Source organism: Engystomops pustulosus, chromosome 2, assembly GCF_040894005.1.
Source record: "Engystomops pustulosus chromosome 2, aEngPut4.maternal, whole genome shotgun sequence".
In the NCBI taxonomy this organism is placed as follows: domain Eukaryota; kingdom Metazoa; phylum Chordata; class Amphibia; order Anura; family Leptodactylidae; genus Engystomops; species Engystomops pustulosus.
The window spans coordinates 90,125,176-90,149,816 of record NC_092412.1 but is presented as its reverse complement, the minus strand read 5'-3'; the positions used below and the strand labels follow the sequence as shown (position 1 = coordinate 90,149,816).

General features: G+C 39.6%; 1 protein-coding gene across 2 annotated transcripts in view; it reads right to left on the bottom strand.

The window, feature by feature from the left end:
- NALCN (sodium leak channel, non-selective) overlaps positions 1-24,641 on the bottom strand; it is a 306,335-nt gene that overhangs the window by 221,584 nt on the left and 60,110 nt on the right. For both annotated transcript variants that reach the window (XM_072135500.1, XM_072135501.1), the window contains 2 exons: positions 22,557-22,685; positions 6,343-6,494 (listed from right to left, as the gene is read on the bottom strand). In XM_072135500.1, the coding sequence (XP_071991601.1) occupies positions 6,343-6,494; positions 22,557-22,685 (281 nt within the window). The remainder of the gene's footprint in view (positions 1-6,342; positions 6,495-22,556; positions 22,686-24,641) is intronic.

Sequence of the window (24,641 nt, the reverse complement as noted above, 5' to 3'; positions counted from 1 at the left end):
GATTACTGGGTAGATGGAATTAATCAGTCGTGCGCCAGAAAAATGCCGACAGTAATGAAGTGTGCGCCAAAATCTTTCATGGACTGCGCCTTAATTTTCCTCTCAGACCAATTTTTTCTTGGTCTAACATGCGCCAAATATTGCGCCTAAAAATGCTGACAAAATACACATAAATGTGGAGGATAATGTGGAAACATTAGGCCACGCCCACTTGCGGCAAAAAACTCCGGAGGTGTCGCGATAGTCGGAAACATCTGTTCTTTCTGGCGCTAACTCATTATAAATGATCCGCAACAGTTCTGCGCCAAAAATAAAATTAATATATAAAATTTTTTGGCGCTTATGTGATAATACATGTGCCCCTATATCTTTCTTATAAACATTAATGCAATTCCCATAATTTGCTTCCTAACTGACACTTTTCCTAGTAATAACTAAACTTGACTCATCCCATGTGAAAATAAGGTGAGAAGAGTCATAGTTGACTTGACTTTGGAGGAGTTTTTTTTTAGGTAAACAGGTGAAATGTGACATAAAAGAGGGAATTCTAGAAAGGAAATGTCATACCCTGACTAAAGGAGATAGTAATTTAGTGGCATATATCCCTCTTGACAAGTTCCCTTTAAAGTAATACAGGTGGTCCCCTACTTAACACTCGACTTACATACGACCCCTAGTTACAAACGGACCTCTTGATATTGGTAATTTATTGTACTTTAGTCCTAGGCTACAATGATCAGCTATAACAGTTATCACAGGTGTCTGTAATGAAGCTTTAGTGTTAATCTTGATTCTTATGACAACCCAACATTTTTAAAATCCAATTGTCACAGAGACCAAAAAAGTTCTGGCTGGGATTACAATGATAAAATATACAGTTCCGACTTACAAACAAATTCAACTTAAGAACAAACCTACAGACCCTATCTTGTATGTAACCCGGGGATTGCCTGTACAATTTGTTCAGTACTTGTTATCTTCTGGAATTGCTTTTTATGTATGATGTTGCAGTTTCTCCACAATGTATTTCTCTACATCTAGCTCATTTACCAAGATATGTCACCCTTACTAATTGGTCTCATGGCTTTCCTGTCAAAATGATAATCACTGTAATTAGCTAAAAGCTATGAAGATAAACATGACCCATTACTTTCTCTGTACAATGCTAATCAACAGATCTGCTCCTTAGTGTAATGTGGTCATGGTATGTATCCACAGGTTTCTTACATTATAAATTACGAGCATTAATATTTGGAGTTTCAGGTGTATTGTCTAATAAAAACACAAACCTCACATTTTTAAAATTCCAAAGAATCTACCCAGTTGTAGAAAGGTTGGCGCTGTTGCCTTGCAATGCTGGGATTCTGGGCTGAAATTCAACTAAAGAGTTTTATGTGTTCTTCCTATGTTTGAGAGTGTTTCCTCCAGTAATTTTGGTTTCCAATTGATATGTAAGACCTATTCAAAGAATGGTCATAATATTAGGTCAGTGGGGCAGGACCAATCTGCTGGGACCATACAAAAATAGATCAGCAGGGGGGTCGACACCAAGGACCTCCAATGATTTGTTTGCAGAATCAAAACAGAGGAATTAGGCAGAAGTCCAGCTCAGTTATCTGTGTCCTGGTAAATGGTGTCACCACAGCTCAGCTTCAATGTTAACTATTAACTGTGGTGCTGTTACTCACAATAGAGATTGTAATTTAACCCCTTACTCAGCTTACTTTGCAGCTTAGTGACCAAGCCATTTGTGATTTAATTGGTCAATACCTTCTACAAGCTACAGTATGACTTTTTTATATTTCTGTCACTATAGATTTATGGAGTTTTTTTCTTTGACACAATTCTCATGTAGCCTGCTGATGAACATTCATTAACCATTTCTGTACAGTATATTTACATAACCCACAGCTAGTTTTTCTAAAAAAAAAATTCTGCATTTATCTGCAAACCAAATAACATAACTTTTTTCTCTGGGTCAATACGAATACAGCAATACCAAACGTATCGTTTCCTTTAATGTCCTAAAGTTGTACAATGAAATCCTTTTAGGAAAAAAATGCATTTTGATGCCTTCGAAGAGCCATTAGTTATGAAATTATTTGTCAATTTAACTATGTGAGAATTTGTTATTTGCATAAGGACCTGTAGTTTTCAATTGTACAACCATGAAGTTCACAAAACTTAATGAAGTATTGACACGTTTTGTGTACTTCTTTTCTACAGCATGTATTTGTTTTACAGTGACATGCAATCACTTGCTTTTTGAATAATACTCTGCACTACTTATTGTACGGTCAGCCTCTGACAGCAATTCTATTAGGCCATGGCCTACCGGATGGTAGTGAGAGGTCTATGGGATTTAACAAGCGGCATTGGAGTTTATCAGTTCTGGGTGATAGTGTCAGTGTGCTGCAATCTTCTCTTGATGTGCTGTTGTTGAGACACGGCTTCTGTTTTCACTCATATAAAACATATTCTGCTTAACTGATGGCAAAACTGTAAACAAAAACAATTCTAAGGCAATATACACTTTTTCATGTTGATTCCCAAAATGCAATTTTTAGCGATGAAATTTCTCAATTTATCATGACCACGTTGGTTCCTTGTGGCATTGTTTTTTTTATGGATCCTCATAGAGCATAGTCTGCTACAAGTCTGTGAATAGTAAACCAAGGGTTGTTTCTCAAAGACCATGAGCAGCCTGTGATCACAGCCTTGCAGAGAGTCCTGTGTCACAGGCTGACCCACTGTTGAAGACAGGATTCCAAGAATAATATTGATATATGATGCAAGGAGTTCCTTCCCTGATACACAGCAGCACAGACATTGTAATAAAGTAGATTGTCAGACCTACTGGAAGTAAAGACCAGGGAAGAAAGGACTCCTTCCATCATATATTGACATGATGCAAGGAATCCCAGTACTGTGTTCAGCCTGTGACTCTGAGGACTCTGATAAGCTAATCATGGACTGTATTAAACATCCTAACAAGTAGCTGCAGAAGGCAAGGGCATAGCTCCACTCTATGAACAGGAAGAGCTGGGGGCCTTCATATAAACTTTAGATGTTAACTGCTAGGATCCTCTATCAGAACCGTTGGAGCGGATAGCAGGGATCCTCAGATATGGGCCTGTACCTGCATGAATTTCTCCTCACACAGGATACAACTTCATATCCCCCTCTTTCACCAGCATGCATACTGTGACCGCCAATTTCTACAGCCTGCACCCCCAGTTCCCCCTTATTAACCAAGCAAATTATAGGGACACATGATATATTTGTTAATTTGCCAAAATGGCATTGTACTATATTTAACTGAGAGTATGAGACAACAGATTTCCATAACAAGTGCAATTAAGTTGTGTGCTATTTAATCAGAAGAAACTAGTAAATTATAAATATATAGATCAAGGGAAGCACAATCACATGAAAAATCTATTCATTTACATTAATTCTTCATATTCTTGGAGCCATGTGAAATGTTCAAGCTGTTTTTTGTTTTTAGCGTTAAAGTATTTGCATAATCAGAAAATCTATATAATTCAATCCTGGAGGAGGTTATGGTTTCATGGCATTCACAGACATGATAAGTATTTTAAAAGTTGTACTGTACTGTATGTAGTCAGCAGTGTATGTTATGTGTTTAATAGATAACACATTTGCCTTTTTGAAAACTCTTAAAAAAGGAGTAAATGTCAAAACAATAGTCAGATTTAGGGCTTATTTACTGAAATAAATGCAGCAAATTCACAGTATATTGAAATACATGTGTAATACAGTGAGCAGACCCCCTAGTGTTCAAGTAACCCAGGGAACCTAAAAGAATAGTAAAACAAAAATGAAAAATAAAAACAAGGTAAAAAAGTTATAACCTTGTTTCTCTAGTATGTAAATTCCTGCTTCCCAAAATCTCCAATCTAGAGAAATATAATAATTAACCCAAGTGGTGAACCTTGTAATAAAATAAATGGCCAAATGTCTGTATCACTGTTTTTTTTGCCAAATATAAAGCTGTAAATTAAAAGTGATAAGTCATGCGGTCCCCTAAATGGCATCCACGAAAACTTCAGCGGGTCCTCCCAAAAAATGACACCTTGCACAGCTCCATACACCAAACTATAAAAAAAAGTTATGGGTATGAGAAAATGATGATGCAGCTAAATTGTGCTTTTGTGCAAAAGATTCTTTTAAAAATATATTAAAACATAATAAACAAAAAAAAAAAAGATTTGTCATTTGCGATAAAAACAAAAGAACTCACGAATATGGTGCAAATGCATATTTTTTATATTGCACCAGATTTGGAATCTTTTTCCAGCTTAGGAGTACATTGCATGGAAGATTAAATTGTCAGGTCAATTTGGGACCTAAAGCACCTACACGTCCCTATGGACCTGTAATTAAGGGTTCCAAATTGACCTGGATATAAAGCTGTGAGTGAATACAATGAAAAAAATAACAAAACAACATTTTTACTTACCTGGATGTGAGTCCAAAAAGGCACATTGAACTCATATCAGCAGAACTTGGCTCCTCCTCTCACGCTGCGAGAAGTGTAGCTATGGCAGGATCCCGACTTCACTGTGCATGCGGCTTATCTCTGGCACTTGCACAGTAAAGCCGGGGTGTACTAAGCCAGCTTCACTAGCTGCAACGCGCAGGTGTTGGGGGCTCAGGTGGAAGGAAAGTATAAATGTTTTTATTTTCTTGCTACAACTGTGTAGGGGGCAGTTTGGGACACTAAACCACCAGTCCACAAAGTCCAGTGGGTTGTTTAGTGTCCCAAATCCCGCTGACAGGTTCCCTTTAAATGGTGCCACTAGGATGTCCAAATTGTTACGCAGAAAACAAGCCCCTTACATTTATGTAAACTAAAAATAGGTATTGGCTGGCAGGAGAAATCACCAAGCCCAGCTGTGTGAGGGCATTACCTCAAGTATTTTTTTGCCTTTTTTTAAAACTGCTTTTAAAGGAAACTGGTCACCATAAAAATGCAGAGTAGAAGAGCAAATGTTAAATAGGAGGATTAGCAGATTGAAGATTCTAAGATATTCTGATGCCACAAAAACTGATACAGTAATACACACCTTAGGCATACACAGCAAGTAACTTACTTATGGAGCAATAAAATATACCGGTATGTGACTTTATCTGTAATTATAGCTAGACCAACCAGATATATGCTTTCAGTTATCTATGAAAAAATTAGTTTTCAATATTCGGTGTAAACTAAATAGTTTTTTCTATATATGCTGTATCTATGTTTTCAATTTTGTTTTCAATATTCAAAGCAAGGAAAGTAGAGAAATCATTTCTAAGACATAACTGAGAATACTATCTTGTTTAATAAAATGACTAATAACATCTTGTTTAATGAAATGACATGGGATAGTATAGACAATTTTATTTTGCAATCATTGTTCCATGTCAGTATAGTGTAGGAAACTATGACTATGTGAAGACTGTAGATGCTCTATGCGATGTGGCACGCTGAAAGTGGCTTATTCACAGCGCCGGCCGAACATTCAACCGGCACAGTGAATAAGCCTCTCTGTGGCCGCTGTCAGCGCGCCGCATCGCATAGAGCCGGCAGCAATTGCACCATACATGCGCTGCTGCCGGCGATTCTTGCATGTCCCTGACTGACAGGGGCATGGAAGGGGTGTGTTGGCTGGCCCCTCATGAATATGGCCGACTGCCAAGGAACCTGTGTGTCGATCCGACCTCTTATTCGGTAAGAGGTTGGATCAATTAAAACTAAAGGGGCTGGGGACAGGATTAGGGGAAACAAATTTGGTGGGGGTATTTTTCAGGGGTGACAGGTCCTCTTTAAGGAGATTGCCTTTACAGGTATTTTTTTCTGACCCAGGAAAACTTTACATATTTCTATTTTATCAACTGTAATGACCCACTGCTCTCCCTCTGACATCTGTGCTTTTTGTCAACCTTACTGCAAAGACAGAATTCAGAAAGCCCTTAAACCAAGCGACCTGGGCATCATAGAGTTGGATGCATTGGTTAACCAGGGACCCATCATTGCGCCTGCCAACTTCAGAGCTGCACTCAGCAGTAAAAAAAGAGGAAATAGGACTTTTTCAGGGAACGAGAAGAGGCGAGTAGGTGCAATTAAGCTTCACACTGCATACTTTATCTCTTTCTTCAACACAAAAGTTGAGGCGTATGAAATATATATTGCAGAATTCCCTAGTACACTATAGAGCAGAAGCAAGATTAAAACATATACATGCTTATTTTAAGGTCATAGAGTGTTTGGAGAAATGTTTTACTGTCACAACCTGGATGGTTTCCATTAACATGGACAGAAAAATCTTCACATACCTATCTCATTAAATCCACTGTATCCAAGCTCTTGTCTGGTCAGCCCAAGGTCTTTCAGATCCATACACTTAAAGCCTTGAGGACACTGGTATCCTTCTCCATTTGGTGAACAGTGTGTATCCGGAATTGCAAGATTATTCCAAGTTACGTTACTGTAATAATTATAAAACAAATAATACATTCAAATAAAGAGCAGAGAATACAGTGCACTTATCAATAAAACGCTAACACAAAAACGCCATGAATGCTTAGAAATTAGACAGAACCCTCATAAAAAATATAAAATATTTCAGATATTTGTTTTTCAGTTTTAGTACAATAACATAAATGGTAAATGTGGTAAATAGGATCTCACACCATGGCTATGCTGTTACAGCAAAATTATAGAAAAAAATGAACATTTTAAAGTGGTCAACGAGAAATAGTTATTCAATCACAAGGTCTTGCCACAAATTTCAATGAAATAAAAATGAGAAACCATGCTGTATATCATAGCGATGTAACCTTTCAGTACTACTTTGTCTTATTTCTTAGCTAGTATAAAATAGAAACTAAAAGGACCAGCACATTTTTAATTGTGGAAAAATCACAAAAAAGTGAGTAGAACCAAGCTGGTACCACACCGTACAAAAGGCCCTCAAGTGGGTAGTAACAAAGAAAGAAACACTGCACTGGTGACACCAAGTTGCCAATATGTTCATACAATAAAAGAGCAGAACAACATTTTGTTATAATAACTGATGTATTATGGGATAAACAAATACAGCATGGTGAAATCTTTCTAAAATGCCACCTCTTTGAAAAAAACACTGCTTTACCACTGATTTTCAACATTTTTTTATTTATTGGATATCTGCTTTGAGTACACCTTTAGCCTGATATATTTAAAGTTCCACACTTTAAAAATAATGCTATACCGTGTATACGGAAAGTATTGAGACCCCTTTAAATTTTTCTTGACAGAAAAACCCCCCAGAAATGTAGATATTTTTGCTAATTTTTTAAACAAAGAAAACTGAAATATCACATGATTATAAGTATATAAGACTATTTGCTCAGTATTTAGTAGAAACTAGCAGAGCCATGAATCTTCTTGGGAATGATGCAACAAGTTTTTCACACCTGGATTTGGGGATCCTCTGCCTTTCTACTTTGCAGATCCTCTCCGGTTCCATCAGGTTGACAGCCATTTTTATGTTTCTCCAAAGATGTTCAATTGTGTTAAGGTCAGGGCTCAGGCTGGGCCAGTCAAAAATGGTCAAATAGTTGTTCTGAAGCCACTGCTTTGTTATTTTAGCTGTTTGCTTAGGGTAATTGTCTTGTTGGAAGGTTAATTATGGAGGCCACTGTGCTCTTAGGAACCTTGAGTGCTGAAGAAATTCTTCTGCAACCTTGGCCAGATCTGTACCTTGCCACAGTTCTGTCTCTGAGCTGCTTGGGCAGTTCCTTAGACCTCATGATACTCTGACATGCACTGTGAGCTGCAAAGTCTTACATAGACAGGTGTGTGTCTTTCCTAATCAAGTCCAATCAGTTTAATTAAACACAGCTGGACTCCATTGAAGGAGTAGAATCATCTCAAGAATCAAATGGATCAGAATTAAATGGATAGCTTATAAGTTAAATATGAGTGTCACAGCAAAGGGTCTGAATATTCATGACCATGTGATATTTCAGTATTTCTTGTTTAAAAACTTAGCAAAAATATCTACATTTCTGTTTATTTCTGTGAAGATTGAGTGCAGAGTATACATTATTGAGCAAAAAAATAACTTCTTTGATCTTACTAATTGGCTGCAATAAAACAAGGAGTAAAAAATGTAAATAGGTCTGAATACTTTCTGTACCCACTGTATATTGTCCATTTCCATGTCCCACTGTTACCCATTCAAAATGAATTACATGGGAATATGAAGTTCACAATTTAATTTCCTAACACCTATTACCTCAACCAATGAGACAGCTGGCTAATGGTTGGGGAGATTTTATTTTATGGCACTAGCAAAATAATTACTTAGGCCAGCTGAGCTTGGTCAACATCTGCCGTCCACAAATCAGTTATCAGTCAAGCACTTAATGAACCCTAGGGCTTTAGCTTTTTAGAAATATTTCAGCTATTTTTAACTGGGTCTCAACTGGTAAAAACTGTATTACTATTAAATCTTTATCCAATTCATTCAAAAACTGACATTCTCCATACCAATTATGGCATCACGCTCAAATCAATTTCCATTGAGCTTTGAATGACCATTGCAATAAAATGACAAAATCAGCTGGGAGGCTCTGACCTTTCTCCATCCTAAAATAGCATATCTCTGTTCTCCTGTCTCTCTTTTTCTCCAATGTAGAAAGTTCAATGCCGAGTAAACTTTGACTACACATTTAAAAGTCTCCTAAATTTAGCCAGGTTCCAAATATTATTTTTTTCTGTGTATTGTAAATCTTTCTAATACAGGTGGTCCCCTACTTAAGAACACTCGACTTACATACGACCCCTAGTTACAAACGGATCTCTGGATATTGGTTATTTATTGTACTTTAGTCCCAGGCTACAATACACAACTGTAACAGTTATCAAATGTGTCTGTAATGAAGCTTTAGTATTAATCCTCATTCTTGTGACAACATTTTTAAAATCCAATTGTCACAGAGACCAAAAAAGCTATGGCTGGTATTACAATGATAAAATATACAGTTCCGACTTACATACAAATTCAACTTAAGAACAAACCTACAGACCCTATCTTTTATGTAACCCGGGGACTGCCTGTAGTTAGAAATGTGCAAGTGTAAAAACCATCCAGCTTCGTTTTTCTTTTCTTTAATGCTTTATTAAATTTTTGCTAATAAAAATATAAATCTTTACACATAAAAAGACATTTCATTTACAAATTCATAATACACTACTCAAAAAAATAAAGGCAACACTGAGAAATATTCTCATTGAATACTTTGTTCTGTACAAAGACAAATGTGCTGCCCTTGTTAATCAAAGTTGTTTCCTAAGTGGACAGTTTGATTTCACAGAAGTTTGATCCATTTGGAGTTATATTGTGTTGTTTAGGTGTTCCCTTTATTTATTTTTTTGAATAATGTATTAACTATAGTGTTAGCGACAAAAAGAATACTAATATAACATCAGATTTCACAGTTAACGGTCTACAGGCTGCTACCCTATGAAATAAATAGTTGAAGCAAAGTCATACAGTAACAGGGGAGTCTATATATTTTTTAAATGGGCAACACTCTTCTGGCCCATTTGTAATCTTTAGAAAAGCACCTAATGCCATATCCCAATAAACCCTGACTGCCCTAAAAGAGATTTTTTTTAATCCCTTCCAGACCAAGTTTTTCAGGTTTTTGAGTTTCTTTTTTTCGCTCCTCTCCTTCCAAAAGCCATAACTTTTTGATTTTTCATTTACAACGCTATAGGTGAGCTTGCAAGACAACTTTTATTTTGTGGCACCATTTAATATTCTGTGCCATGTACTAAAAAGCTGGAAAAAAATCCAGTAGTGGTGAAATTGGCAAAAAAAACACAGTTGCTCCATATTCTGATGGGCTTTATTTGTATGGCTTTCAAGGTACAGTTGAGAGGACACCTCGCTGTTATTCTTTGGATCCCAGTGATACCAAATTTATATAGTTTAGTTATGTATAAATACCTTTAAAAAAATTCAAGAATCTTGCATTTATAAAAAATATGCCTTGCATTGACACATTCTGACAATTATAACGTTTTCATACTTCAGTGTACGGAGCTGTGTAAGGTGCCATGGTTTGAGGGATGGGATGCTGTTTTCATTTATACTATTTTGAAAACTGTACAACCTTTTGATCACTTTTTATTCAAATTTTTATTGAAGGCAATATGGCAAAAAAGTGTGGATTAATATATTTAGTTGCTATTTTCTGTTACAGGGTTCACCAGTGGGAATATTTGTTTTCAGATGTTAATAGATAATAAATTTAAATTTAATAATTTTGAGACATGGCGATAAATGACATGTTCATAATAACTTGTATTTTTATGTTTATATGTGTTCTAGGGAAAGGGGGTTATTATTTATTTCATATTTTTTAAAACTTTTTAAATTTGTTTTTTCTATTAATTTAACCCTTCTGGGGTACTTGAACCTTGGGGGGTTTGATCACTTATACAATATACTGCAATACAACTGTGTCGCTGTATATTGTAGTTATACTGCTTCTATATTACGGTCTGTCTCAAAAAGACTGTAATTTAGAATAACTAATGAAAGACCTTTAATAGGCTCTCAGCTGTCACTGTGCTGCACAGCGCCCTCCGAGGAGTCATGGAGGGAACCAACTGCCATGTACCATAATGTGGTCAATTTAACCAGACATCCTGCCAATATTTCAGATTGTGCTTTTTAGCATAGCTAGCCTATAGTTTTGTTTCTATTTTTTATTATAAAATTACAATGGGTTTTGGCTTTGGACGGGGGCCTTCATCAGGTAAATATACAGTAAGCATTAAAAACGGTGGCATACATATGGTGTAAGTGCACATTGTTGCAAAAATGTCATAAAACACAGTGGGGCACATTTACTAAAAATTTGTAGTGTGCAGATGCTGCAAAATGCATGATTTCTGGCACACATTCTTCATGAATCTGGCACCCTCTGCACTTCCCCGACAGTGTGCACCAACTTTTTTAGTGGACCTTTAGCATACAGCGTACAACACATTTCATCAGTGGATGAAAAACAAAGACATGTGAGTTACAATATAATAAAGCTAATTTAAAAAAAGGAACAGCTTGTTTTAGTGAGACTGACAATGAAACAAAACAGTAACTACTAGTATTACAGTGCTACTCTAGCATTAGATAACTGATTGAACTGGTTAGATGGCTATAAGATCCGCAACCTTTACCATTGTGTCACTCACTTCCTATGTTTTGCTGATCAGGTATATCAAAATAGGTAGAAAAAAAAATAGCATGGAAATCTTCATGAGAAAAACATGCATATTTGATGCACATTTTCATATGGATTTGCCGCATGACAATCTGCAATGGGTGCAGATAACCTAAGATCTACTTGAATATGTGTAATCCTACATCTGAATGTGTGCTTTGATTTATGTTTTGCAGTTCCTGACTGTCACAATGCTCCCGTGACCCGAGAGATCTCATGTCATGGACTCATCTGTGCCCCGTCGTGTTCATTAGCGTGGCACCCGCACTTCTTACCTGTCCCCACTCCTGTTCCTGGTACTGTTCCGCGTCCCCATGCCCCAGAGCCCACGTGCCAGCTTAGAAAGATTTAAGGGGCCAGTGCATCGTTAATTGGCGCTGGCCATTTCCCAGAATTCTATATAAACCTGGCTCTCCCTGTACACCCTACCGAATCTTTGTGCCTTATAGTCTCAGGGAAAGCTTGTCAGATGCCCTGTGCGATTATCCTGATTTCCTGTTGTGGCCTCGATTCCATTCCTGTCTGTCCCCAACCTTACGATTCTGTACTTCATCTAGGCTGTCACCGCAGACAAATTCACGCCTGTGGAATGACCTGATGGTACCACGCCGCAACAAGTCCAACCTGCCTTTTGGTGGGCTCTGGTGAAAACCAGGTACCACTTAGACTCCGGCCCCAGGTGTTGGCTTAAGTCATCGTAAGAGGATGACAGAGGATCCACTGCCACCGATCCTGGCACTGACATAACATTTGGGGTACTGTGACTACCCCATTTGAACTACCTCCAGTCCTTATTCTAGCACATGATAAGTCAAGTTTTTTATGGTTTATACATTTTTCAATGAATTAAAAAAAAATGCAGCAACTTGTTATATATGATATAGAAAAGTAATTTGCAAGTTTATTTTGTTGAAAAGGGAGTGCAGTGGGCTCCATTTCTGATGTCATGTAGATCCAAATAATGTGTATAGAGAGCTGTTTCAATAAACCTGACACATTGGGGGTCATTTACTAAGGGCCCAATTTGCGTTTTCCCGACATGTTACCCGAATATTTCCGATTTGCACCGATTTTCCCTTTATTGCCCCGGGATTTTGGTGCACGCGGTCGGATTTTGGCGCATTGGCGCCGGCATGCACGCGACGGAAATGGGGGGGGGGTGGCCGAGCAAAAACCCGACGGATTCGGAAAAACCGCAGCATTTTAAAAAATGCGGGACTCGCGCTTACCTTCACCAGGTATAGGCCGGTGAATTTCAGGGCATTCCGGCGGGCCTCGGGGAACTTCAGCGCAGCAGCGCCACCTGGTGGACGTCGGAGGAACTACCTTAGTGAATCGCAGGAAGACCCGAATCCACCGCAGAGAACGCCCCACTATTTGTACTGCACAGTGAACATCATAACAAAAAAAGAGAAAACATTTCCAAAAATGTCGATATTTTGTATGCTGGTTGCATGTGATTGCTGGAGCCCTTCACTAGCCCCAGCTGAACACTGCAGTGATGGGAGCCATGGTGCTGGAATGGAGCATACAGTAACTCATACATCTAGTTAATACAGTATTAATTGAAGAGTTTATTGAAATGTTTCAATTTTGTGATTGTAAACATGCAATCTGGTTTTATTTTTCTAGCCTTACATATTGGAAACTTATATTATATGCCAGCGCATATAAAAATCCTCATTTGCCTTTTTTGTTGATTTCACCATCTTCCATTTAGCTTTGTTTTCAGCACCAGCTTTTTTATATGCATTGCTGACACAAAGAGTTTTCCATCCCCATTTATCCACCTACGTTACATCTTCAATTGAGTCACCCGAGCTGACTCACATGAATCATAGTCTTCATGTTCATATATAAATGAATGTGTCACGCCAATGACTTGACTTAGGCTGCATTCACACGGACATGTATTTCTCCAGTCCTGTATCTACAGGCTGTATTTCTGTATAAATACGTGACGTTTTTCATCCGTATGCAGCACGTATTTAACCCGTATTTTATACATGCCCATAGACTTTTAGGGCATACAGAACTGAAATACGGGAGAAAATAGGACATGCTCTATATTTTTATACGGCCAGTATACGGTCCGTACACTCCAGTGTCAAAAACGGCAATATAAATGGTTGGACGTATTGTCCATTGAAAGGAATGTGGCCGTATGTAACCCGTAAAAAAACGGTACGTATACGGCTGTTTTTATACGTCCGTGTGAATGTAGCCTAAGCAGTATTCTGGGCTTGCAATCCACATTTAATAGTTGGTATGTTACATGAGCCAATTTTCCTCAAAATGTCTTGTCTTCTTTATCCACAGCATGTTATTACCAATAATGAGTAACATGGTTAAAGGTTTCCACAACTAAATGTTCTTGCAGCCATTCTATCGGAAACTTCATTATTAACTTCCTATGAATAAAAACATGTCCCTTGCCATGTGCACCTGTGTGACATCACATGACCATAGACTCCTTTTTATCCAAGGGAAGGAGACAATGAAGTTTCCTAGAAAACAGAAAACGGAGGGAATGATACATAAAGTATTTGGAAAATTATATACATTGTCATTACAGCATTTCTTTGCTAAAACTAGACTACCCTTTTAACAAATTAAACAAAAAACCTTCTGCTTATATAATAAATAAATAAAGTGTGCAACTATGTGTTTTTTGTAATTTCCACTGCTTTGAATTTTCTTTCCATTTTCCCAATAAACTTTACTTAATCTCTTCCTGATGAGGCCCTTTTTGGTTTTTGCATTACCATTTTTTACTCCCCACTTTCAAAAATCTAAAACTTTTTTATTTTTCCATGTAAAGAGCAGTGTGAGGGTTTGTTTTTTTTTCTGTAACAAATTGCACTTTATAGTGATGGTATAATATTCCATGCCATGTACTGGGAGGCAGGAAAAAAAAATCCAAAAATAGTGCAGTAAAAATAGTGAAAAAATGCATTTTTTGTGGGCTTGGATTTTACGGCTTTCACAGTATGCCCCAAATGACATATGTCCTTCATGCTTTGGGTTGGTGCGATCATGGGGATACCAAATTTATATACGTTTGTTTTCATACATTTACAAAAATTAAAACCATGTGTAAAAAGGAAAATTCTTAATTCTGCCATATTCTGGCACTAATAACTTTTTTATACTACAGTCTACGGAGCTGTGGGTGATGTCTTTTTATGCGACTTTTGATTATGTTTTCAATGCTACCACTTTAAGGGCTGTAAGGCCTTTTGAACATTTTTTATAGAATTTGTTAAATTTTTCAAAATGGCAAAAAAAGTGGCATTGGGCGTTATTTACCGTTACGAGGTTTACCACGGGGAAAACTGTTATATTTTGATAGATTGGACATTTTGGGATGCGGTGATACCCAACATGTTTAAGATTTTTACTGTTTATTCATATTTATATCAGTTATAGGAAAAAGGGATTTTTTTTTGGTTTTTACTATTTTTCAGACACCTTAGGGTACTTTAACCCTGGGTTGTCTGATTGATTGTACCATATACTCCCATACTACAGTCAGTATATGTAGGCATTGATATCTGTGACTTCCTTCCAAATGTCTGAACGGTAGTAGGCCATATTGTTCTTATAGCTTTAACTAGGATTGCGGGGATGTGGAAATCCCAGAAAAGTCCATGGCTGAACTTACCGTACTAGGAGAGTCTTGCATACCTGCATACTAGGTTTAATGAACAATGGGAAAATGGTTAAAAAGATCCTACTACATTGTCCCACTACTTGATCCTTGAATCCACTGTTTTAGATAGGAATTAAGTGAATGCATATATGCTTCTTTGGATAGTTCACAGCTTAAATTGTCATTTCACCGTCATTCAGTTCTCCCTACTGTTTTTGTTACGCTTAATATTTTTATGAATAGTTATACTACTGATACTGCTATGTGTTTATTTGAAAAAAAAATCTCCATAATTCTATGGATATGGGACATACCCCAAGGGTTAAGTCTGCTTGATGTGCAATACTAAATCCATGTGATTCCCTTTAACTATACTGTCCACTTTTCACAATCCATACTAACAATGTACAACATTATTCACAGTTAAATACTTTAAAAGTAATTAAGAAAAAATATAAAGCCAAATTTACAAGGTAAGGGCTTTTACAAACCAATGTGTTCAGCCTGTGGACATTGCACAGGACTGGAAAAATATGATGCAAGCACTCCCTGTCTGCTGGCAAAACAGTAGCACTGGCAGTGTAACTATTGTCTAACCAGCACAAGGGTCCATTAACACACTCGGAAATTGTTTGCTTGCAGCCAGCCATAGAAAGAGTAACTCAGGTCAAACGGAAAAGTGTTTTGCTGAATCTGACATTTGTTTTCTGTGTAGTACTATTTGTTGTGATTCACAATTTCAATATTATACTGTGGCAATACTCTAATTGTAATTCAAAATATATGTAAAAATAATGTTTGACAATTAAATTACAACCATGTCCGTTTCCACAGTTTTTGAAGCCAAAATCATGATTGAATAATAAAGGAAGAGAACATTTGAAGATACTTCACACTTATTTCAGTGCAGCTTTGGTTTTATCATGAAAAATGGAATAAAAAACATGTCTTTACACAAAAAGAAAGCAATGCTACATATCTGCTGTGTTCAATATCTATCAATGCAATACATCCCATAAAGAAGTGGTGCCCAACCTATTGCACAGGTACCAGTGGCGGCCCTTAGAGCCCTCTTTGTGGGAACCCAGGGCAATGCCCCAGCAAAGAGTTTACCAGCCAGGACTCAAGGTCCAGCTTATATGATTGAAAGCTGAGGGACAGCAGTTAAAAATAAGCTACTGCTTAAATTGCCATGGTAACTCTTAATGAAAAAGAAGTGTGTTAGGATTGGGTACACAAAAGACAGGGGATAGTGTGCCCTGAGCTTGCCCCAGCCTCTGTCCCTTCCTATAGCCCCCCCACGCTAAACCGTGGGGCGACTACTTGAAGACTCGGAATACTCTGGTTTAAGTGCGGGAAGGGAAATACAAACAGACTGACGAACATAAAACACAAAAGAATCGTAAACTAGCCGGAGTCACAACGGGAGGGTACGTCAATAGCAAAGTCAGTAAGCAAATAGTCAATGTCAAAAACTAGCCGAGGTAACAACAATACAGATACAGAGCAATACAACCTAGTGCAGCAAGCAAGTGGAGAAAGAGATTTCAAACACTGGCACAGGTGACTAGTGAAGCTGCAATTTATGCAGCCAGAACTCCACCTCCAGAACCTGATAGGAGCTGGACAGCATCTGGGAATTAACCCCTCACGGTGCAGAACAACAGGCACCAAGCAGAGGTTCAAGTCCCAGCCACTCCTAGACAGCGCGAGATCTTAGCAGCCGCTGCCCAGGACGAGAGGTGGAGTTTGCGCGGACACGCGCCGGGGTTCGGAGAACGCTGCTGGCACCACCAGAAGTCCCAGCATTCTCCCTAGCGAACCTGACAGTACCCCCCCCCTGACGGGGGGCCTTCGGACCCCTAGATCTTAAAGATGGCTTCTGAGGGTAGGTCTGATGAAACAACCTGAGTAACCGTGGAGCATGAACATCTCTAGCCGGAACCCAAGACCTATCCTCAGGACCAAAACCTTTCCAATGGACCAGGTACTGCAGGGAGTTACCTACCCATCTGGAATTCACAATTTTTTCTACCTCAAATTCCAGATTCCCCTCCACAATAGATGGAGAAGGAAGGTCAGAAAGAGGCAAAACAGGCTCAACATAGCGCTTCAGAAGACTCTTATGGAAGGTGTTATGGACCCGCCACCCTGCTGGAAGTGTAATCTTGAAGGAAACCGGGTTAACAATATGCGTAACAACAAACGGACCCACAAACCTGGGAGCAAACTTCAAAGAGGGGACCTTCAATTTAAGGTTTTTCGTGGATAACCACACTTTATCCCCCACCACAAACGTATCGGAGTTAGTGCGCCTTCTTTTAGTTTGTTGGGCCATAGAATTTTGTGCCCTCTGAATATTCCCCCGAACCTGTGACCAGAGTGAGCGCAACTTGGATGTAATAGCTTCCGCTCGAGGAATATTAGAGACAGGCACAGATGAAAAAGAGAAACGAGGATGAAAACCATAATTGCAGAAAAACGGAGATACCTGTGTGGAAGAACTACTGTGGTTATTAATAGCAAATTCTGCCAACGGAAGGAATTTCACCCACTGGTCCTGACTGTCCGAGACAAAGAGTCGCAGATATTGAATCATCTCCTGATTCATCCTCTCGGACTGACCATTAGACTCAGGGTGAAACGCCGACGAGAACGATAAATTAACTTCCAGTCTAGAACAAAATGCTCGCCAAAATTTGGAAACAAATTGTACGCCCCTATCTGACACAATATCATCTGGTATACCATGGAGGCGTACAATATTCTGTATAAACAATTCAGCTAATTCTTCAGCTGAAGGTAACTTTTTTAATGGAACAAAGTGTCCCATTTTAGAGAAACGGTCCACTACTACCCAAACCACTGTACAGCCTTGAGACGCTGGCAGAACAGTGACAAAGTCCATAGATACTTTAGACCACGGCCTGGTGGGAACTGAAAGCGGAAGAAGAGGCCCCTCAGGACGTCTCCTGGGAGTCTTTCCTCGCGCACAGACCTGACAGGCTTGGACAAATGCGTGCACATCCTTAGTCATGTGAGGCCACCAGTAACTTCTCTTCAAGAGATCCAAGGTACTCCGCATTCCCGGATGACCTGCCAACACCGAGCAATGCGTCTCCTCCAACACTCTCAAACGACAAGAAAGAGGAACAAATAATTTGCCTTCCGGAAGGTCTTTAGGTGCAGATCTTTGTCCTGCTAAAATTTGAGAGGAGAGGTGGGAGGAGACAGCTGCCAGCACAACCCTTGGAGACAAAATATTACTGTCAGTAGCCTCTGGAAGCTCAGGAGTCCCGAAGCTACGGGACAAGGCATCAGCCTTCACATTTTTTGACCCAGGTCGGTAGGTGACCACAAAATTGAAGCGAGAGAAAAACAAGGCCCACCTAGCCTGACGTGAGTTCAAACGTTTAGCAGTATCCAAATATACTAAGTTCTTATGATCCGTGAGCACAGTGATCGGATGAAGAGCTCCCTCCAAAAAGTGTCGCCAGACTTCAAATGCCCACTTAATGGCAAGGAGCTCTCGATTACCAATATCATAATTCCTCTCACAAGAGGAAAACTTTCTAGAGAAATATGCACAGGGCCTAAGTCTGGTGAGAGTGGAGGACCCCTGAGACAACACTGCACCAACTCCTACCTCGGAGGCATCCACCTCCACAACAAATGGTAGAGAGAGGTCAGGTTGAACCAAGACTGGGGCTGACGAGAATGCCGCTTTTAAAGTTTCAAACGCTGAGCAAGCGGCAGGGGACCAATTGTTCGGATCAGCACCCTTACGGGTTAGATCCGTGAGGGGTTTGGCGATCACGGAAAAGTTCTTTATAAAGTTCCGATAATAGTTAGCGAAACCTAAAAAACGTTGTAGGGCCTTAAGATTGGTAGGCCGAACCCAGTCCGTGAGCGCCTGAACCTTACTCGGATCCATCTGTACATCAGAGGGAGTCACAACATAACCTAAGAAGGAAACCTTCTGGACGCAAAAAACACACTTTTCCAGCTTAGCGAAGAGGTGGTTTTTGCGCAACCTGGTAAGTACTTGGCGGAGGTGTTGCTGGTGAGAAACCATATCAGGAGAGAAAATCAAAATATCGTCTAGATAAACCACCATAAACACACCGATGTAATCATGAAAGATGGAGTTCATAAACCCTTGAAAAACCGCTGGGGCATTACTCAAACCAAAGGGCATAACCAGGTATTCAAAGTGTCCCAAAGGTGTATTAAATGCGGTTTTCCACTCATCCCCTTCCCGGATCCGAATCAGGTTATAAGCCCCTCTGAGATCTAATTTGGAGAAAACTTGGGCCCCAGAAACCTGATTTAAGAGATCCGGGATCAAGGGGAGAGGACCTGAGTTTTTTACCGTTATCTTGTTTAATTCTCGATAATCAATACACGGCCGTAAACCACCGTCTTTTTTCTCAACAAAAAAGAACCCGGCCCCAGTGGGCGACTCAGAAGGACGGATATGTCCGATTGCCAAACTCTCATCAATATAACTCTTCAGTGCCTCCCGTTCAGGTACCGACAGGTTATATATACGACCCTTTGGCAATCTAGCATCAGGAAGAAGGTCAATTTTACAATCAAACTCCCTGTGAGGAGGAAGTACTTGGGATAAGGGTTTTGAAAACACATCTGAGTAATCAGAGAGAAAACCTGGAAGACTCTGATCTTCCGCCACTACTGTACATAATGAAACTCTGGACAGGTGATCCTTACAGTGAGGACCCCAATGAACCAGCTCCAGAGTTTCCCAATTGATTACCGGATTATGGATCCGGAGCCAGGGTAGACCAAGAATGACATTTTCAGACAGGTTTTCCATAACTAGGAAAGAACACCATTCTACATGCATAGCTCCTACCATAAGTTTTATCTGCGGGGTTCGGAATTTAATCAACCCTGCCTGTAGAGGGGTCAAATCCGCACCCGACATCTGGATAGGAGTGGACAATGGAATCAATGACATGCGAAACTGAGAGACAAAACTATAATCAATTAAATTAGACGCAGCACCTGAATGCAAAAAGGCGCGACCAGTGCAGGAAACAGACTGAAACTTAATAGTACAAGGTAAATACATTCTAGACACAATTGGGAGTACCTGAGCTCCTAAGCAGTCCCCCCGACTACTGCTTAGGAGCGGAAGTTTTCCTGCTGCTGCCTCTTGGAACAGGTGTTGACCTGATGATCAGGACTTCCACAGTAGAAACAAAGATGATGTCTCATTCGATGTTGCTTCCGCTGTGCAGGAGAGATGCTATCCAGCTCCATGGATTCCAATTCTGGACTACCCGGAGACAGATTGGCCGCTGGCTGATAGTCAGAGGACACCCGAGGTGATCGCCTGGATCTTAGGCGACGATCAACTCGGATGACCAGAGTCATAGCATCATCTAATGTCTGAGGCTCGGCATAAGCTAAGACTAAGTCCTGTACTCGGTCTGACAGTCCGGACATAAATTGGTCCTTTAGGGCGCAGTCATTCCATTGCGAGTCAGTCACATACTGTCTGAACTGGGCACAATAATCTTCTGCTGTCCGTTTTCCCTGACACAGAGATCTAAGGTGGGAAACTGCAAGTGCTCGGCGGTCAGGTTCGTCATAAATCTGGCCTAAAGCAGAAAAAAAAGCGTCAAGAGAAGAACGGGATGGAGAGTCAGGTGGGAGAGAAAAAGCCCAATTTTGCGGATCCCCACGCAACAGGGAACTTACCACGCCCACCCTTTGAATCTCTGTGCCCGATGAACGAGGGCGTAAAGAAAAGTAAAGTTTACAGCCCTCCCGAAATGAAAAAAATTTCTTACGGTCACCAAAAAACACATCAGGGAGAGGAACCTTAGGTTCAGGCATGGGTGGCAGTGGATCCTGCGGTGATGTCTGTTGTGGAACCTGCATAGATTCCTGAATTTGGAGACGGGAAGCTAGATCCTGAACAAGCTGAGTTAGGGTCTGGACCTGAGCGACCACAGCTGACAAAGGCTCCATGGAAGGAGAGAATGTAGCAGGTCGGATACAGGATGCAGACCTGTGAGTGGCCAGTGTTTCTGTTAGGATTGGGTACACAAAAGACAGGGGATAGTGTGCCCTGAGCTTGCCCCAGCCTCTGTCCCTTCCTATAGCCCCCCCACGCTAAACCGTGGGGCGACTACTTGAAGACTCGGAATACTCTGGTTTAAGTGCGGGAAGGGAAATACAAACAGACTGACGAACATAAAACACAAAAGAATCGTAAACTAGCCGGAGTCACAACGGGAGGGTACGTCAATAGCAAAGTCAGTAAGCAAATAGTCAATGTCAAAAACTAGCCGAGGTAACAACAATACAGATACAGAGCAATACAACCTAGTGCAGCAAGCAAGTGGAGAAAGAGATTTCAAACACTGGCACAGGTGACTAGTGAAGCTGCAATTTATGCAGCCAGAACTCCACCTCCAGAACCTGATAGGAGCTGGACAGCATCTGGGAATTAACCCCTCACGGTGCAGAACAACAGGCACCAAGCAGAGGTTCAAGTCCCAGCCACTCCTAGACAGCGCGAGATCTTAGCAGCCGCTGCCCAGGACGAGAGGTGGAGTTTGCGCGGACACGCGCCGGGGTTCGGAGAACGCTGCTGGCACCACCAGAAGTCCCAGCATTCTCCCTAGCGAACCTGACAAAGTGGGTTTTGGTTGTATTTTTGGCATGCCGTGTCTATAACATTTGCTCCCACTGCCATATAGTGTAATATAAACTAATATATTTGAAAGTACATGAATTATGGAAATGATGTATTAGATTAACTTATAACCACACCCTGATGAATCTAATGTATACCCATGTCTAGAAGATAATGAAGAGCTGAGGCAGGGGCAGGGCTAAGGTGTCAGAACAACAGTGCCAAACTATTATCATGCTTACAGTTTGATGCTGCTGTTTCGCTACATAGTAGTGATTTGCATCATCTTATATATAAAGCTAAGTGTATGTGGGTGTGTGGATGTATGTCAGCTAAAGAAATCTGCACCGTTCCCTTTATAAGTCACCAACATTTGCACAGCCACTGCCTATGACTCAGGGAACATCACAGACTAGGTTTTGAGTCAAGATTTTCACCCTGTGCTTTCTAAAATACAGTTACTAACCACCATCTACAGAAGCCATTGTCTGCAACCAATCACAGATCAGAGAGAGAGAGAGAGAGAGAGAGATAGGCAGACAGACAAAGAGAGACAGAGACTGAGTCATATACATATATATATGTGAAATATTTTTTGTTAACCCATTCTATTTTGTAAAGAGCAGTTATTTACTATCCCATGCAACGCAGGAGGCTACAGCTAGTATATAATAAACAGTCCATGAAACAGGACAATGCATGGCCAATGTTTCACGGAATATAGGAAATCATTTCACTTTTGTTAGCAGGGACTTTACCATCTACATTTCTTAATAAAGGAAACACTTGAAATGACTGTAACACTTTAAAATGCTTGCTATATATAATACTTGGAGGGTAATAGCGTGCAGATTCCCCCCCCCCCCCATATGTTACCCTTACATATTTACATATTATTAACCATCATCAATAGAGCACATCTTCATTGTTATTAAACTACTCACTTACCCCGTCTGTGTATCATTTGTTACACAATGATATGTAAAAGTCCCAAACATCTGCACACCAAGAATTCCATAAAGAAGCAGGAAAAATAGCAGAAATATGGAGACACTCCAGATTTGCTCTCCTGAGCGCCTATCAAGACAAACAAGTAATTTTATGGATAACATTAGTATGCAGGACAAAATTCCATTCAAGGCATAATGTACAATACTGCTGCCAATATAAAGTTCTCAGGGAACACTTCATAAAAACACAATTCCTGTGTCATCTTGTCATTATAAATGGTCATATCTTCTAAACCATGTCACCTAGACACTTCTAGGTTCCAGGACTGGAGATATCTATTGTTACAATTACAATGAAAATTTTATTTTTAAATACAGATCTTGATTAACAGTAGATATCTCAGTTTCTTTTTCAACAAGAAACAACAAGGATATTGGGGCTCATTTACTAAGCGCCGTGTGCCAGCTTTCTGTTGGACTTTGCATATTCTTTTCAGTGCAAACTGCTTGCATATGTATTTAACCCCTTCACGCTCTGCGGTGGATATATCTGCCACAGAGCTATGAAAGGTGTATGAAGAGGGCTCACGGACTGAGCCCTCTTCATACAGCAATGGGCTTTGCTGCATATTGCAGCAAAGACCCATCGCTATCACCTGTGGTCGGTTCTTGCACCGATCGCGGGTGATAATCTTTGGAGCGGTGCATAATAAGGGTAAGAGGAGATCGCTGGGGCAGCCACGGGAACGACAGAGCCTCATTATCATAGTTTTATAATTGTTTTTTTCAGCAAAACCACTCAGTTCAGGAACTAAGATATGTTCCTGCATCACTGTAGCTACAACATTCTCAAGGTGTGTTTGGTTTATAATACATAAAAGCAAATGGTAGATTTCCTTTGTACAGGCGGTCCCCTACTTAAAGACACCCGACTTACAGACAACCCATAGTTACAGACAGACCCCTCTGACCTCTGGTAAAGCTTTCTGAATGCTTTACTATAGTCCCAGATTGCAATAAGCAGCTGTAAGGTGTCTGTAATGAAGCTTCATGGATAATCCTTGGTCCCATTACAGCAAAAAAAGTTTAAACTCCAATTATCACTGGGGCCAAAATTTTTTTTGTTTGGATCTACAATTATAAAATATACAGTTTCGACTTACATACAAATTCAACTTAAGAACAAACCCCCGGACCCCATCTTGTACGTAACCCGGGGACTGCCTGTATTTTCAAACTACAGACAAATGGACCTCTGGATGTTGGTAATTTACTGTACTTTAGCCTTAGGCTACAATGATCAGCTGTAACAGTTATCAAAGGTGTCTGAAATTGTAACAGAGAGCAAAAAAATCTAGCTGGGGTTACAATTATAAAATATACAGTTCCGACTACAAATTCAACAAACCAACAGAACCTATCCTGTACATAACATGGGAACTGTCTGTATTGTCTACAAATTGTAGTCCAGTCTTATTGAACAGCTGCTTAGTACTTCACTCATTTGTACCATTGATTGATAACTTTTTATGACTATTTAATTTGTCCTGTACCTAAATTAAAAATTTAAGTTAATCTCAGTATGTTAGTGATCAGAGACCATAGACAGAAAATAGTAGTAGGCAACCAAGAAGACACAAGTTTTCATAAGAGCTGCAGACCTTATTATTTTGATTTTATATTAAAGGCATTAAAGCCAGAGTTACAAAGTGCTGAAACAAATAGTTGTATGGTAATAGTACCATTATATGGTTAATAAATCAAGAAAATTGTCACTGTATAATCACTACAAAATAATATTGTACAATGTAAATTATTCATAAAAGTAATTGGTTTACAGACTTTCAATGTATTACCATTGGCTTATAATGAAACATTTGTGGCAATCAACTGAGACATATCTAAAGGCACTTTTTTAATCAACACAATTACATTTTAATTAACTAAATGCAAATTAGGAAATTAAATCCAAGGACCTCTGGTAATTTGGGAAAATCTAAATAAGCAATCTGACAGGTGACATGTTTATTTTTGTGTCAATAATGTCCCCAATAGGTGAATTATTCAATGAATGAATAATTAG